At 35.7% G+C, this 17,933-nt stretch overlaps 1 protein-coding gene across 7 annotated transcripts in view; it reads right to left on the bottom strand.

Moving 5' to 3' along the window:
- The window catches only part of ptk2ab (protein tyrosine kinase 2ab), an 83,228-nt gene that overhangs the window by 40,575 nt on the left and 24,720 nt on the right, over window positions 1–17,933 (bottom strand). For 5 of the 7 annotated variants that reach the window (XM_073847003.1, XM_073847005.1, XM_073846998.1 and 2 more), the window contains 11 exons: window positions 14,868–14,955; window positions 11,383–11,462; window positions 10,847–10,909; window positions 9,582–9,636; window positions 8,074–8,214; window positions 7,380–7,457; window positions 7,195–7,293; window positions 6,967–7,084; window positions 4,303–4,342; window positions 3,909–3,967; window positions 3,269–3,286 (listed from right to left, as the gene is read on the bottom strand). In XM_073847003.1, coding sequence (XP_073703104.1) covers window positions 3,269–3,286; window positions 3,909–3,967; window positions 4,303–4,342; window positions 6,967–7,084; window positions 7,195–7,293; window positions 7,380–7,457; window positions 8,074–8,214; window positions 9,582–9,636; window positions 10,847–10,909; window positions 11,383–11,462; window positions 14,868–14,955 — 839 coding nt within the window. The remainder of the gene's footprint in view (window positions 1–3,268; window positions 3,287–3,908; window positions 3,968–4,302; window positions 4,343–6,966; window positions 7,085–7,194; window positions 7,294–7,379; window positions 7,458–8,073; window positions 8,215–9,581; window positions 9,637–10,846; window positions 10,910–11,382; window positions 11,463–14,867; window positions 14,956–17,933) is intronic. The other 2 variants (XM_073846999.1, XM_073847002.1) reach the window with 1 other exon arrangement.

Below are 17,933 nucleotides of genomic sequence, written 5' to 3'. Positions count from 1 at the left end.
GATGTAGTATTTGTGTGTAACAGTATATTTTGTTAAGATCGCCATGTCACAATTATTCAACCCCTATATAATATTGTTGTTTTTAAAGCTTTCTGACAGTTTTTATGGCCTGAAGTGGTGCTGAAACATCATTAAGCCTTTGGGAACTCTATAACGATCCTTCATTTGCTTCAGCTGTGATGCATATATAAACCCTGACCATGAAGGTGTTCAAGGTGAGTTGCAATCATGGAAAAGACAAAGGAGCTTCCACAAAAGCTGAGAAAGGAGATTATTTCATCACTTCTGAAGGGCCTTGGGTATAAGAAGATTTCCAAAAGATTTAACATTCCAAGAGACGCCATTGGGAGCATTATAAGGAAGTTTACAACTTATGGAACAGCTGCAAACCTGCCTGGCTGTGGAAGAAAGCTCACAATTTCATCAAGGGCCCTTGCCAACTTAGTCAGGACAGCTAATAAATACCCCCGTGTGACTGCAAGACAGCTACAGGATGATATGATTAAGGCTGGTACAAGTGCTTCAGTGGCAACTATAAGACGTGCACTGAACTTAATGGCCGGACCCCAAGACGCACTCCACTCTTGAACTCAAGGAACATCAGGAGTCAACTAAAATATGCAGGAGGAATTTGGATAAAACTACAGAGTTCTGGGAGACAGTTCTATGGACTGATGAAACCAAACTGGAACTTTTTGGACATATGGACCAGCGGTATGTCTGGCGTGCAAAAGGTCAGGCTTATGACCAGAAGAATACCATCCCCACGGTCAAGCACGGAGGTGGGTCACTAATGATGTGGGGTTGTTTTTCTGCGGCAGGAACTGGCAATCTTGATTGTGTACCTGGCATCATGGATTCCCAGAAATACCAGGACATTTTGAAGAAGAACGTGATGCCTTCTGTTGACAAATTAAATCTTGGTGATCATTGGATCTTCCAGCAAGACAATGATCCCAAGCACACCTCCAAATCAACCAAAGCTTGGCTGGGGAAAAGATGCTGGAGTGTCCCGGAGTGGCCTTCTCAGTCACCAGATTTAAATCCAATTGAAAATCTTTGGTGGGATTTGAAGAAGGCAGTTGCAGCACGGAAGCTGTCAAACATCACTGAGTTAGAGGCTTTTGCACGTGAAGAATGGGGAAAGATTCCAATCGAGAGGTGTAAGAAGCTTGTCAGCACTTATCGAAAGTGCTTGTTAGAAGTTATAAAAACTAAAGGGCGCTCCACAAGGTACTGAAGCTGGGGGTTGAATAGTACTGCACATGCTCATGTGTTACAAGACTTACAATTTTCATTTGAACTTCAAAGTTAAGTCAACTTATGCTGTCAAAATAACTCAAATATGTATCAATAAATATTGTTTGTTATTTCACAAGTTTTTTTTCTCAGTTATTTTCATTATCTTTCATCAACATCACTATATTGTCTATTGAGGTGAGGGGGTTGAATATTTCTGATTGCAAGTGTAAGTATAAAAAAAATAATTTAAATATATAATTTTTTGACAATATTCAAAGTATTGTATGCTATAAAATAACAATAACATTATTGTGAATTTTAATCAACTTGTATATGAAAGTAATATGTAAGTATATAAAAAAAAAACATTTTTTTCAATATTCAAAATACCTTATGCTATAAAATAACTTTACTGTGAATTTTAATAATAAATTATGTATTAAAATAATACATAAGTAGATTTTTTTATATATTAAAAACACATTTATTGAGAATATTTAAAATATGCTATAAAATGGTAAAAATAACATTATTGTGCATTTTAATGAGAACATATTTTAAAGTAATATGTAAGTATAAAAAACTAATATTTTACACACACACACACACACACATATACATATATATATATATATAACATTTTTGGCAATATTCAAAATATCTTATGCTATAAAATAGTAAAAATAATATGAATGCGCATTTTAATCATAAGTTATATATTAATAGAATTTTTTATATATTAAAAACACATTTTTGAGCTATAAAATTAATAATATAATAAAATTATTGTGCATTTAAAAAAAAAACAAATATTATATATATATATATATATATAAAACCTTTTTGACAATATTCATAATATCTTATGCTAAAAAATAGTAAAAATAATATTATTGTGCATTTTAATCGTAAGTTATATATTAAAGTAAAACATAAGTATAAAAATAGTTTATATATATTTAACATTTAATATATAACATTTTTGACAATATCCAAATTATCTTATGCTATAAAATGGTAACAATAACAGAAATTGATTAATTAAACAAATTATTAAATATATAAAAAAACACATTTTGACAATATTCAAAATATCTTATGCTATAAAATGTTAAAAAATAACATTATTGTGAATTTTAATCATAACTTATATATTCAAATAATACATCAGTAGAAAAAATAAGTATATTAAAAACAATATTTGTCAATGTTTAAAATATGCTATAAAATGGTAAAAATAGATTGAGCATTTTAATCATATTAAAGCAATATGCAAGTATAAAAATAATTATATATATATATATATATATATATATAATTTTATTCATAACTTAAATTAATAATATTAAATTAATATTTAAGGAAAAAAAATAAATTAAGTATATAAAAAAACACATTTTTGACAATATTCAAAATATGCTATAAAATGGTAAAAACAACATTAATGTAAAATTTAATCATAACATATATATTAAAATAAGTATAAACAATCATTTAAATATATTAATACACACATTTTGACAATATTCAAGAATCGTCCTATAAATTCTTTTAAAAGATCATTTTGACCATACAGCCACCATTGAGAAGTAAAAAGAAGTCAAATACAGCAAACCAAGGCATGTTTTCCATCTCACGTTTCAATTTGAAAATATCTTCCGATAAATATGTTTTAATACAACACTTTATTATAAGAATAAAATGCCAGTGAATGCGAACAAATAGTTACATCAGTTTTGAACTGATTTCAGAGCAAAAAAAATCTAAAGCAATTTTTGCAACGAAAATTTAAATTAACATACATCTCTCTTAAAGTTATATTCTCAACTCACAAAGTAAAGAGGGAATCTAAAACTAAACCTAGTGTCTACAGGAAACTTAGAATCATTGGGATATTCACATGTTGCATTCTATCACCAGAAAAATCACTGTTGAAAATCATAAGATGACTCAAGATCATATACTGTGAATATTTAATATCTCGCCCTGCTCGAGCAATAAGACATATATTAAAATTGGACTTTACCATCCCCACCAATATCATCTGTGGATCCAATCAGCATGCAAAAGATTTAAAAGAGAGACAGAGAGAAAGAAAAAGCATTAGAAGAATGTCTTTATCAAAAGACATTACAGAGGAGAGGCAACAGAATGAAAGAGTATTTCACGGCTGTTACACAATGCAATAAAACATAGCCCCAAACCATGGTTATCAACAGAAAGAACTTGAAAAATTGCATTCTCATTCTTCAAGCTATATTAAAAACACATGCACTATCAAGGTGGGGACTTTCCACTGACTTGCACTGTTACTAAATTGAGCTAATGCTACTGTATTTTCTATCCTCCAAACCTCAAAAACCCTTTTTGCATTTTAATTAAGACTTTTTTTAGAACTTTCATTAAGCCATTTTCCTTGTGGGAACCGCTGACCCTTGTAATTTAGGTGACTTCAGGTTAAACCATCCTTGCGGGGACATTCAGTCCCTATAATGCAGGCAAAACATGCCCTACACACACAGTATTTTAGAATTAAATCATTGAGCGACATTTTTGAAACAAAACAACTCAGAATTAAGCATAGAAAACATCAAGGTTACACAACATTAATTTCATTATCAAGGTAAATGTGAGGCCACATTACAGTCCAATTAGATGAGTCTTACCTGAAACGGAGATGGCTTTGGCCCGGACTCCTTGCAACCGTTTCTCATGGTTTGCTGATCTGTGTGACAGAGGTTGAAGAAGATGAATCGTGTACATTTTCAATCAAACTTAATCACAGCGTGACCTTTTCCACAGTGATCTCTGCTGAAGCCACTGAGCTGTCTGTTCCATTAGTGTGTGCGGGGGGGTGACATAACAGATGGGCACTACCACACGTTAATAGGAACTGGGCTGCGAGTCACATTAGTTGAAGGTACACTGAGAGATTCCACATGTCTGAGCCAAAGAGGCCAAAGGAGCAAGAACAGCACGTCAAAGAGGAACTGAAATTATCTAATGAAAAATTGCCGGAAAAAAGGTGGGATACCTTAGGGTCCGAGTTTTGCAACTTACTTTGGAGCCTTTGGGATAGATGGAAGAGCTCTCTCTCCTTCTGTTGGCAAACATTAAGAAATACAATTTGGATTAAAAAACGAACAAACAACCAAACAGTAAAACTTTCATTGAAGGAATTAAAATTCTGTCATTAATTATTCACTCTCAAGTCGTTCCAAACCCGTAAGACCTTCGTTCATCTTCAGAACACAAATTAAGATATTTTTTTGATGAAATCAGAGTTTTCTGACCCTGCATAGACATCAACGCAACTACCACGTTCAAGGCCTAGAAATCTAGGACGTCAATAAAATAGTGCACATGACATCAATAGTTCAACCGTAATGTTATGAAGCTATGAAAACACTTTTTGTGTGCAAAGAGAACAAAAATAACAAAAAGTATTCTCGTAGCTTCATAAAATTAAGGTTGAACCACCAATGAAACATGGACTATTTTAACAATGTTCTTATTACCTTTCCAGGCCTTGATCATTGTAGTCATGTTACTGTCTATTCAGACTTTGAAAGCTCTTGGATTTCATCAAAAATATCTTAATTTGTGTTCTAAAGATGAATGAAGATCTTACGAGTTTGGAACAACATGAGGGTGAGTAATTAATGACAGAATTTTCATTTTTGGTACTAAATCATAGTGACCCCAAACTTTTGTAAGGTAGAATTATCTTAATTCAATTGAGATTATGTGAATCTATATGTGACTCTGGACCACAAAACCAGTCTTAAAGGAATAGTTCACTTCCAGAACAAAAGTTTTCAGATAATGTCACTTACCCCCTTGTCATCCAAGATGTTCACCTCTTTCTTTCTTCAGTTGATAAGAAATTATACCCTGGAAATCCAGAGGTCTCGCGAGAGCACAATTTGAATTGTCTCTGCAAGACACTCTGGCATCGAGCAATGATGCAGGTTACTGCAATACGTAAGCAATTGTGGGAACCAATCAAATCGGTGTATCTGATGTAGGCGGGCCAGAGGCGAGCTAAGCTGATGATGACAGCACTGCGACGTTCGAATCATATAGTAAACTTTGATCGCTGTCGCTACAGATGAACAACAAGTTGTTTGAAACGGCTTTGGCCGCTACAATGAACGAGTTAGACTTGGCTTTCCATATAAAAGAGGAACAGAAAACCGAAAAGTCGAATCGTTCCTTTGCAAGAAGGACGTTTTTGCTGTTTTGCCGACTGGATACGGCAAGAGTTTAATCTATCAGTTCACGAGTTCACGCTTACATATAATTAGCCGGAGAATAGTAGTGCATGTTTGGCGTGCTGTCCGGTGAAGGGCTCCGAGCTCGGGAGTGGCCCGAACCCAGAGTACGTTACCCCCCAATAGGAGTAGCGAGAACTCGGAGTGATGAGATGGGGTGGTGGAGGTTTACTGATAAACCATCGAGTGAATTGAGGTGAGTCAGCTGTATTTAAACCTATGGCGCTGATTGACTTGTGATGTTTACGCTAAGCATCTGACGCGCTTCTCCCGAACTTTGTTAATGAAACATCATTTAGCTCTGCTGGTAGCTAAGCGTGTATTGTTGTGATTGGTCGTGGCGTTATCCAATTTGCGTGCAGTTAGATTTTCGAATGCATGCTTGGTGCCGCCCCTCGAGTTAGGCAGTTTTCATTGCTCGATCCCAGACCCTTAATCTTAATAGATTAGGGTCTGGATTTTTCCAGGCTAAAGAAATTATGTTTCTTGAGGAAAACATTTCAGAAATGATCTCCATATAGTGGACTTCAATGGTGCCCCCAAGTTTGAATGCAGTTTAAATGCAGCTTCAAATGGCAATAAACAATCCCAGCCAAGGTAGAAGGGTCTTATGTAGCAAAAAGATCAGTCATTTTTTAACCAAATTGACAATTTCTATACTTTTTAACCTCAAACGCCCGTCTTGTCTAGGTCAGCGTGAACTCCTGTTTTTTCCGGTTTAAGACAGTTAGGGTATGTTGAAAAACCCCCATCTCGTTTCCTTCCCCAACTTCAAAATTGTCTTACATCGCTGTCAAAGTACTGACCTAGTGTTTACGATGTGAACATACAAAGATCAAAAACCAAAAAAAAAAGGTAAAACAGCAATGTAGGATGATTTTGAAGTTAAAGAAAAAAACAAGATGGTTTTTCAACATACCCTAACTGTATTGACCTGGATTACACAGACTACTCATGCGCATCGCAGAGACGAGACAAGACGCACATTTAAGGTTAAAAAGGATATACATCGTCCATTTGTTTCTAAAATAACCAACTGTTTCGCTAAGAAAGACCCTTCTTCCTCGGCTGGGATCATTTAGAGCCCTTTGAAGCTGCATTTAAACTACATTTTGGAAGAACGAACTTGGGGGCACCATAGAAGTCCATTATATAGAGAGAAATCCTGAAATGTTTTCCTCAAAAAACATCATTTCTTTACGACTGAAGAAAGAAAGACATAAACATCTTGGATGACAGGGCGGTGAGTACATAATCCGCATTGCTAAGAACTTAGGACAACTTTTCTTGATTTTCTTAGTATCTTGAATTTTTGGCACACTCAGATTCCAGATTTTCAACTAGTTTTATCTCAGCCAAATATTGTCCTATCCTAACAAACCGTACATCAATGGAAAGCTTATTTATATTTAAATAAAAAAAAAATATTCACTTATTTGTGTGTTCTCACCTTTCTGTACACGGACGATAAACGATGAAGAAGTTCCGTGAACAAGTCTACAGTAACCGTCAATGAGATCCGCCATGTTCTCTGCTGTGTTCAGAGTTGTAGTTGTTACCGTCAGAGGCTGGAAAATTAACAAGAACATGCTATTATTCCAAAATGCACCATATCCATGTATAAAAACCACATTTTAAGTCAGAATGATACTGGGGGAAAAAAGTGTGTGGAAGTTACCTCAGGTGCTCCAGCTACATCTAACTGCAGCATTCCCTTCCTATCTCGCTCCTCAAACTGGATACTCTGCACTTGTGTGAAATTAGCGAGGTGTGTTGGCTACAAAGAAACAGATACAGACATCACATTCACTATCCACCTGTCTATCAGACTATTCTTTCAACATGGGACCACACAGTACTTACATTCGAGCCTTTGTCCGTCAAATAACTGATGCCCTCTTCGGGTCCGATGGCCAGCTCCACTGCTATCACCCAGCTTGACTATCACACACAACAGCAGACACATTCAACTCTAAACCAGAACCACTAAACCAGTAACATGTGTCAGTTTTTCAAAATTGAGATTTATATATAACATAAAAGCTGAATAAATTAGCTTTCTATTGATGATATGACAATATTTGGTCAAGATACAACTATTTGAAAATCTGGAATTTAAAGGTGCAAAAAAAAAGTTCTTAGCAATGCATATTACTAATCAAAAATTAGGTTTTGACATATTTACAGTAGAAATTTTTCAAAATATCTTCATGGAACATGATCTTTACTTAATATCCTAATGATTTCTGGCATAAAATTAAAATCAATTATTTTGACCCATACAATGTATTGTTGGCTATTGCTACTTATGACTGGTTTTGTGGTCCAGGGTCACATTTTACAAAGAAATAAACAGCTAACAATACAGTATTTAAATATACGGAGAAACCACATAGTTATTCATCTTTCAGCCAACAGAGGGCACTCCAGACCATTAAGGTAAATTAGTCCATCATTATTAAGACCGAAATAATAAATTTAGGAGAGTTATTACATGCAAATGACTTGTGGCTTTATTTTAATGCATTGAATTAATTAACATCTAAACTTAACTCACCCCGAGAGCACATTTAAAACACTCCTTATCAAATCTGTATATAGGTGAAAGGATCTCGAAGAACTTGAGGATACACTGCTCGTCGTTCAGATTAGCGAACTGTTTAAAAGTCTGCTGGATCAGTTTCCGCAGGGGTTTAGCCTGTAAAGACAAAATACAAGGACTTGTAATTAAATTACGATAAAGTATAGTGATTATATAGTGATGACTATATAAAATGACTTAGAAAGTGTAAACACTGAAATACTGCTCTGTTTCCTATGGCTCAATCAATGAAACATGTTTGAGGCAAAACTACCTGTTTGGTCTTGCCTGGTGCAAAAGTTACACACTTTAGGTGTAGACAATAAGCCTTAACGCAACAAACTAGAACATTTAAACCCTTTCTGAAAGATAAGGCGTTTATAAATGAATTTTCTAAATCAACATCTCTTCAGATAGAAGGAATTGAGGCACGAGAATCATTTTGATGGCACAGTAATAAGTCTAAATGTTTAATTAAAGCTGTCTTTGCAGAATAATAAGGGCTCTTAATCTAAATTTAAAATGACAAACTGGTTTCTAATAGCTTTCAAACCAATCCTTAATGGTGTAAACAAAACCCTGTCAAACTATGCAAACATTATCAAAAATTATTCATTATTCAGGGATGATAATTAGCCAATTAGAATCAGGATGCTTTCCTTGAGACATGTGAGAATATTTGCAAATTTGAGGAATCTCAAATTAAAAACCCCCCAAAACTGGTCAGTAATTCTCTCTTTCCTCTTGACATGGGCTTGGGTTTCTATTGCAACCAATGAAAAGGAGGCGATTTTGGGCTGCTTTGGGGTAGAATGTAAAATATATAAAGGCAGAGCAGAAGAGAGCGAAAGCCACAAAATATGCAGAAAATCTCCTTTAATAAAGAACAGGGAAATCCCTTGGGAACACAAATACACAAATGCCATTTGCATTCTCAGTTTCAATTCCCAAATGCATTTAACACACACAGAATTAGAATTTACTCGAACAATTGAAGATGCAACGAGCAGACCGAATGCATAATATATTTTTAAGTTTAAAAATAAATATTTAAACATTTATTTTTATTAACAGAAAACTAAAACTTACTATTCAGTTTTATTTAAAATTAAGATCATGGCAATTTATCTGTCAGAAATTTGCTAAATAAATATTATACCAAACTTCACAAATAGCTAAAATAACAGTTGACAGTATGCCACAGCAAACCGAAAGACTGAAACAGACTAGGTAGGTCAGGAGGAAAAGGAAACGGGCTCTCTGGCAAACTGCATTTCATTAGAACGGTTCCCTTCAGTGGCTTCTTCGGAGAGAAGGAAAACAGAACTGGGCCAAAACATCTCAGGGGTGTGAGACCACAGAGGAAGCCAGGCAGGTAATAACATCGATTTTGCCTGAACAATAGCATTTTCTCACATCGAATAAATCAAGACAACCACCGCTTTGATGAAGCCATTGAAGGAGCATCAGAAATGTTTTATTACCTTCACTGAGTCTAATAAACTTTTTGGAAAGAATCTCCGCAGACCAACGTCCTTCCTGCAGGGAGAGAAAAAAAAACAGAAAAACACTGACTTCACTTTACTTAAAAGCACAAGAAAGGAGACAGCAACTTGTTTGTTGCTGAGCCATTATTGTCTCTTCCAGTATAAAGCAACACTACAGTAATGGAGACCCTGCACCACTGCAGGAGATACGCAAAGATCAATTATAGTCTACTAAAAATAGATCAGACAGGTTTCAGAGGGCCATGCAACACGGACTAGTTATTCTGACCCATATACACACAATTTGAAAGAAAAAGAGGGAGAGAAATCCTCTAATGGTTCAAAGAACTACAGTACTCCTGTCAGTCTAGCATGAGCTTGGTTTGAAGTACACTAAGAGCATTACATCATAAGTGAACACTGCAGACATATAAGAATGAGAATGTCATTTCTGTTGCTCTGGTATATCTCACAACTATAACCTTATTTCTCCTGATTGCACTTAAAGGGATAGTTCAGCCAAAAATAAAAATTACCCCATGATTTACTCACCCTCATGCAATCATGCAAAATAGGTGTATATGACTTTCTTCTTTCAGACAAATATAGCTGGAGTTCTATTGAAAAATATACTGGCTCTTCCAAGTCTCTTCCAAAAATAATAAAAATTACTCCACAAACGAACATTTGTTTAGAAAAATGTTGGAGGATTTCGATATAGGTCAAGAGGAGCTTTGGTTTTCCTTTGTTGTGAAACTAGCATATTCTTACCAAGGTTTACGCATTGATTCACTTCAGAAGACATTTATTTACCCCCTGGAGCCATGTGGAGTACTTTATATGATGGATGGATGCTTTTTATTGGACTTCAAAATGTCAACAGCCATTCACTGCCATTATAAAGCTTGGAAGAACCAGGACATTTTTTATTATAACTCTAATTGGATTCGTCTAAATGTCCTTAGATACCTAATCGTGATCAAATCATAGGCTAATTTTATTTTGGGGTAAACTGTCCCTTTAATTGTGACTTTACATTTTACAAATTTCAATTTTTATTTCTTTAGTTAACAATGCAAAGTCTATTTCTACTTTTCAACTACTTTTTGCATTCTGAGGTGAAAAAACATCAAAACTAATTGGACCAAAATCCCCTAAGTTGAATAAGGAGGATTCTGCCTGAGGAAATATATAATTCATGTAAATATGGACACAGTGTGAGAACAGACACCAATGATCCAAGCTTAGACAGCATTACTTACTCTAATAATTCATAATTTGATTTTTTATCCAGGGCGTTGCCACGCATGTCCCTGAAAAACCGCCTATAACAGAGAAGAGAAAAATAATTAGTCTGAATTTAATCTTTAGTTGTTAAAAGTCACAGGGAAAAAAAACTTACATTAATACTCATTACATTAATTACCCATTACATTAATTACTCATTAATATTGCCGTTGAAAAGTTTGGGGTGGGTAGGATATTTATGTCTATTTATATCTATATATTTTAAAAAGAAATCTCTCACCAAAACTGCATTTTAAAATAAAAAATACTGAAGGATTGTGAAAACTTGTTACAGTTTAAAAGGTTATAAAATGTTATTCCTGTGGTGGCTAAGATAAATGTCCAGCCTTCAGTGTCACCTGATCCTTCAGAAATCATTCTATAATGCTGATTTGGTGCTCAAGATTTTTTTCTTTTTTATTATCAATACTGTTTTAGAAACAGCAATATTTTTTCAGTATTTTGATGAATTACTAACCCCAAACTTTTGAACGGTGTGTATCACACATACCTGATTTCAAGGCAGCCTAGTTTAAGTGCTATGTCTTGATCAATTTGATCGGCAATCTCCATCATATAATCACTTTTCACCTGGACACAAAGAGATATATATTAGGCCTTCCAAAGAGAAAGGCACAAACAATACAGACCACACAGAGTGGATAATGACAGACTTCATTTCACTCCTCTTTTTTGACTGCATGAGTTTCAATTTACAACAAACAAAATAATACAGAGATAACTTGCTAGTCACGGAAAAAAATAAAGAAGGTTGATGATTTGATCCCCTGCTGATTTTGTATGTTTGTCCACTGACAAAGAAATGATCAGTCTATAATTATATAATGTCAGTTTATAATTTTATTTTAACAGTGATAGACAGTATAACAACTAAAAAGTTCAGAAAAACAAATTTTAAAAAAAGTTATAAATTGATTGCATTTTAATGAGTGAAATAAGTATTTGATCCCCTATCAACCAGCAAGATTTCTGGCTCCCAGGTGTCTTTTATACAGGTAACGATCTGAGATTAGGAGCACTCTCTTAAAGGGAGTGCTCCTAATCTCTGTTTGTTAACTGTATAAAAGACACCTGTCCACAGAGGCAATCAATCAGATTCCAAACTTCCCACCATGGCTAAGACCAAAGAGCTGTCCAAGGATGTCAGAGACAAGATTGCAGACCTGCACAAGGCTGGAATGGGCTACAAAACCATTGCCAAGCAGCTTGGTGTGAAGATGACAACAGTTGCAGGGATTGAAATTGCGACCGTTTTGGTCGCATATGCTCCCAAAATTTAATCTGACCGACCTCAAATTATATTTGGTAGCATTTGTGCGAGTGCGAGAAATTGTTGTGGTGCGACTGGGTTTCATTTCTTTACAAAACTTTCACTAGCCTAACTACTGCACAGACTGCTGTGAGCAGATGCAGGGACAGAATTCGCTGTTCTCTCCAACATTACATAACCATTTGAACTTAATATCTACATTTTTACATTTAATGCAGATTTGAGACATTAGCCGTCAATCACTCCCTGTCACTGAGCTCCGCTGAACCGTTTTTTTCTCTCAACCAACCTCTGTTCCAGATTTGCGCAAACTGCATTGCAACTAAGGGTGTGTGATACGACGATTTTTATTGTGGACAATTAAAGGTCTTCACAATCTGCTTTTGAAGAAATATACGATATTTCGTGTTACAGCGCACATTCTGTCGGATACAATTCTGGCGCCTCAGTCTCAATATAGGCTACTGTACAACACAACTTTAAACCAAAAAGTAACCAAAAGTAAAACGCGCACACACATTCAAAAGCAATTTTAATACCCCAAGTTTAGAGAGTGACTCCCCAATGCGCAAAAATTAGGCTACATAAAATATCAAAGCTGTTATAAGTATGTGGGCTATACTAAGTTGTGTAGTTGTCTATAGCTCTGTACCATGCTTGAAAGATTCGGTATCTATTTGCACTTTGAATATTAAAAGAGTAGCCTACTTTGATTATGGCTGCATTTATTGTCTACACGACTAAGAACGAACTGTGTCGTTTATTTTTTGCTATTTATAATATTTTGTTATTTATGTAGGTTGTTTAAAAATGCAGTGGTTGCCTCTAATTTAAATGGCTGTACCTATAATAGAGAAAATAAACATCTTGTTCATGTACTCATATTATCATTCATTACTGTCCCTTGCTTAAGGCGTAAAATAAATATATAAAAAAGGCTTTCAGAATCAGCCCATTTGCTTGTAAAACATCAGCAATCAAAATCAACCATGAAGAATCAATATCGGTGTATTACTAAAAAAGAAATTGGGTGCTCTTAAATTTTTTCACCAGTGCTACCAAGTAAAAAAGTTAATTTCGAGCCCTGAGTTGGTGCAATTATTTGCGAATGGAAGAAACACAAAATAACTGCCAATCTCCCTCGGTCTGGGGCTCCAATCATTATCTCACCTTGTGGAGTTAAATGATCATGAGAACAGTGAGGAATCAGCCCAGAACTACATGGGAGGATCTTGTCAACGATATCAAGGCTGCTAGGATCATAGTCACCAAGAAAACAATTGGTAACACACTACACCATGAAGGACTGAAATCCTGCAGCGCCCGCAAAGTCCCCCTGCTCAAGAAAGCACATGTACAAGCCCGTCTGAAGTTTGCCAATGAACATCTGAATGAGTCAGAGGAGAACTGGGTGAAAGTGCTGTGTTCAAATGAGACCAAAATCGAGCTCTTTGGCCTAGTTTGGAGGAGGAGGAATGCTACATTTGACCTCAAGAACACCATCCCCACCATCAAACATAGAGGTGGAAACATTATGCTGTCAAATCTTGGGTGAGAACCTCCTTTCCTCAGCCAGAGCATTGAAAATGGGTCGTGGATGGGTATTCCAGCATGACAGTGACCCAAAACACATGGCCTAGGCAACAAAGGAGTGGCTCAAGAAGAAGCACATTAAGACCTTAATCCCATAGAAAATCTATGAAGGGAGCTGAAGGTTCAAGTTGCCAAACATCAGCCTTGAAACCTTAATGACTTGGAGAGGATCTGCAAAGAGAAGTTGGACAAAATCCCTCCTGAGATGTGTGCAAACCTGGTGGCCAATTACAAGAAACATCTGACCTCTGTGATTGCCAACAAGGGGTTTGCCACCAAGTACTAACTCATGTTTTGCAAATCAATTCTCCTACCATTAAAATTATAGACTGATCATATCATTGTCAGTGGGCAAACTTACAAAATCAGCAGGGGATCAAATAATTATTTTTTTTATTTTCATGTTATTCGTAATGTGTTATCTTGTTAGCTCTTGTATGGATCACCACAAAGAGACTAGGTGGAATTGGTTTCCTTGACTTTCATGTGACAACCCCATTGAGAAATGGACTTATTGCAGAGCCAGTCACTTGTCGGTTAAGCGTTTTACAATGAAGATTGTGAGCTTATGGTTTGATCTTTGTAACCTGGCAGTTAACGGACCCTGAGCCTTGAACACTAAACCTTTCAGTTTCTCTTGTTAATGCACTATGTGGGTGAATCTCACAAAAATGGGTCATATTTCACTCCAAAATTCTACTGCTACTAATAAAATAAATTAACTACACAAGATAAAATATCAAATAAACACAATTTTGCATGAAGATTAAGAAACCTAGGTTAGGACTTATTTAATGATTCTCTTTTCTCCATTCTCCATGACTTTACAATTTTAACTAAGTAATAGAGAGTGAACATCCTTAATTGTCATGGAAATAATATCTAATTGCAAAACACTGTATTTGTGCTGTTTTATTGTCCAAATATAATAATAAGGTAAGACATAAAATGTATAGCTTTTTGGGGTGAAATATGTCCCAGGCGTGTTCTTGACAGGTTTCGTGTGACTCACCCGTGTGGTGTTGGCAGAGAAGAGGAAGTGTCTATACAGGGAGACATTAGCAAAAGGTTTGGCAGCAGTACACAGGCTGCCAGATTAAACTATCCATCACCTGATGATAAAAGTAGTTGAGAGTTGGCTGGTCCTCAGTAAACTGGTTTAAAAATCCTTTAGGCAAGTAACGAATCCGTAGCTCATATCTGCAGAGAGAAGAGAGAGAAAAAGAAATGATCTAATAAAAAACACACTGCACACTCTGTCAGCTCTACCTGTAGTATCTCTTCTAAAGCTGAAAAGAATAACACAGAGGTATATCAATCACAAGTGATCATCAATGACTGGCAGCTGTCATATGAATCAAAAAGAAGGATAGAAAATTAAGCCCTCAGGTTGAATCTTCAACAGCAACGATGGTTCAGATTATGGCGCTGTTTACTCATCTTCCCTTTCATATGTGACTGATTAGAGATGCCGGTGAGACGAGATCTTCTCAAGTCTGCCAGACAACACAATTACGGTAGTATTAGTGGCTGCTCTCAGCAGCTGTCTGTCTGGGAGGTAAAATCACACCGCGTTCTCTCACAGCTGGTTCGCTGTCTGCTCTCAATTACGCTAAATTAGTTTTACACATCTCTCTACCTGAGCAAGAGCCAGAATGCTGCGGCACCTGCCTCACACATTCAAAACAATGTTCTCTAAATTGGCTAGGGATGATGGACCTGGAACTTGCTGCCATCTGCCTCAAACATAACATGGAGAACATGAAGACAAACCGACTTTCAAATAGTTTTATAATGCATAGTGGAAACATTTCAAACCACGGTTTTCAGCTAAAATACGAGGCCTCCATACATAATATTGCTTTCCCTAGTGGAAAAAAGTCATCTAGTCTGAATCAGAAGTTTACAAGCAAAAACAGTCCAAACTGTTCTAAACAGAAGTTGCTGGATTTTGTAGGGATGTAACAATATCAAAATCTCACAATACGATAATAACAAGATATGAAGTCCACCATAAATATAGATAAAAAAAAGATATAAAGAGGGGGGAAATTGTACATTTTAAAGTTTAAGTTTTCTATGTAATGCACTTTGAGAGTTCAAAATGAACAGGTATATTATTTTTGCTTTACACTACAGTAGGAAAATTATATTTCTTTCCTAATTTTTACACTCGAGAGATATTTTGAATTTGGACTGTAGTAACGTTACCCATTTAAACTGCTAGCTGTCAGCAATTCATACTGCACTTTTAAGCTTGTATTTTGACGGAAACGGCTGCAGATCTTCTATTTTGATGGAAAACTCCAACTTCCAAAGACAAGTGTCTCGTAAAATGCTTTACTCATCTGCTGAGAAAATAAAGCATAACTGGTGGCCATTGCGTTCCCAAACAGACTTGATGAAGGGATTAAGCCATATTGTGCTTTCGGTTTTAGTTTGTTTGACAGACACTGTGCCAAAGTAAAATGCTCCAAAACACAACTTTAAAGACCTTTTATGTTAGAATAAGAAGTTTAAATATATTTTAAAAACTACACTTCTTGCCTTGGAGACCTATTATTTCATATCATCATGGGACCATGATGATATCAAGATAGTTTTGCTATTAAGATACCATGATAATACTGTTACATCCCTAGGATTTTGATTTGAGAGAAGAACAGAAGGAAGTACGTTTCACTGGAGGAAACATTATTAAGGATTACGGACTGGTATTTTTCACCGACAGCACAATTTATAGTTAAAACAACTTGATGATGGATTTCTTTCTTACAAACACAGTGTTTCTTGCTTCACTAAATGTTAATGTTCTGATGCTTTTATCAGCTGTTTAAACTCTCACTCTGACGGCACCCATTCACTGAAAAGGATCCTTTGATGAGGAAGTGATGCTACATTTCTCCAAATTTGTTCTGATGAAGAAACAAACTCAGGGACCTCAGTTGATGCTAACCTTGAACCAACAAGAGAAGAGAAGAGTTATATTTATTCTTTGCATACAAAAGGTATTCTTATACTGTAGCTTCATAGAACTGAAGTTAAACCAATAATGCCACATGGACTATGTTAATGATGTCCTTACTACCTCTCTGGGCCTTGAACATGGTAGTTGCGTTGCTGTCTTTTCAGGATCAGAAAGATCTCTGATTTCATCAAAAATATCTTTATTTGTGTTCCGAAGATGGACAAAGGTCATACAGGGTTGGAACGATATGAGGGGGAGTAATTAATGACAGAATTGTCATTTTTGGGACTATTCCTTTAAAACTGAACCATTTTGGATTTCTGGTTTAAATCAGTTTATCACAATGTACGTTAGGCTGTGCTGAATAATAAGATTATTTCATGGGGGAAACATGATCATACGCAATGCAAAAAAACAAGCAGTAGCCTGCAGTTAAATCCTATGCATTTCTTTTCCATTTTTGCAGAAACTAAAGAGGAGGAATTTAACCTGCTGATCCGCATTTGCAGAGTGTAAAATGTCTTGCTTTAAAGCAAATGCTGCATGTATTATCAGGATTCTGTTTTTCATTATAAAGCCATGCTGGAGGGCAAACTCATCCTGGAACCTGGAATCAAGCTCATCCTTTGAACCGCGGACTTCCCCGTAAACACATAAAAAGCCTATTCATTCAAAATGAACGGTTGAAGAAAGAAGACGGGTGAAACAAGCCCCTGGCTGCGTGAATGGAATATAAACAATAAAGCAATTAAGCACGGACTGCTTTATTTAGCTTCATTAAGATAAAACTCACTACGACCAGCCACATTTATTCCAAAGCTCCACCCACTGGGTCAACCTCATTGTGATGCAGAAATATTTACCCCCACAGTATGAATTATACATAAGCCATTATATCATCCTTACATCCTCTAAAGATGAACAGCACATTCACTCCAATAATGCTTTACAACAGAACAATGTGCAGCGTCATCTTCATAAAACAGGCATGACCCAGATATAACATGGCAGGTATTGAATATAACGACTGCTGTTTTATGCAATTTAACAAGGGACAGTTTGCATAATTTAACAATTTTCTGAATGGTCTTAGGCTTGAACCACCATAATTTCTTTTAATAGACCACCAGTGACAGCAGGCACCATCAGACAAAGAAAATAATATAAAAGATAATAATGTACCACAGTACCACAGTGGTCTCAGATGTCT

Source organism: Garra rufa, chromosome 9, assembly GCF_049309525.1.
Source record: "Garra rufa chromosome 9, GarRuf1.0, whole genome shotgun sequence".
Lineage (NCBI taxonomy): Eukaryota > Metazoa > Chordata > Actinopteri > Cypriniformes > Cyprinidae > Garra > Garra rufa.
This window is presented reverse-complemented; position numbering and strand designations above follow the sequence as displayed.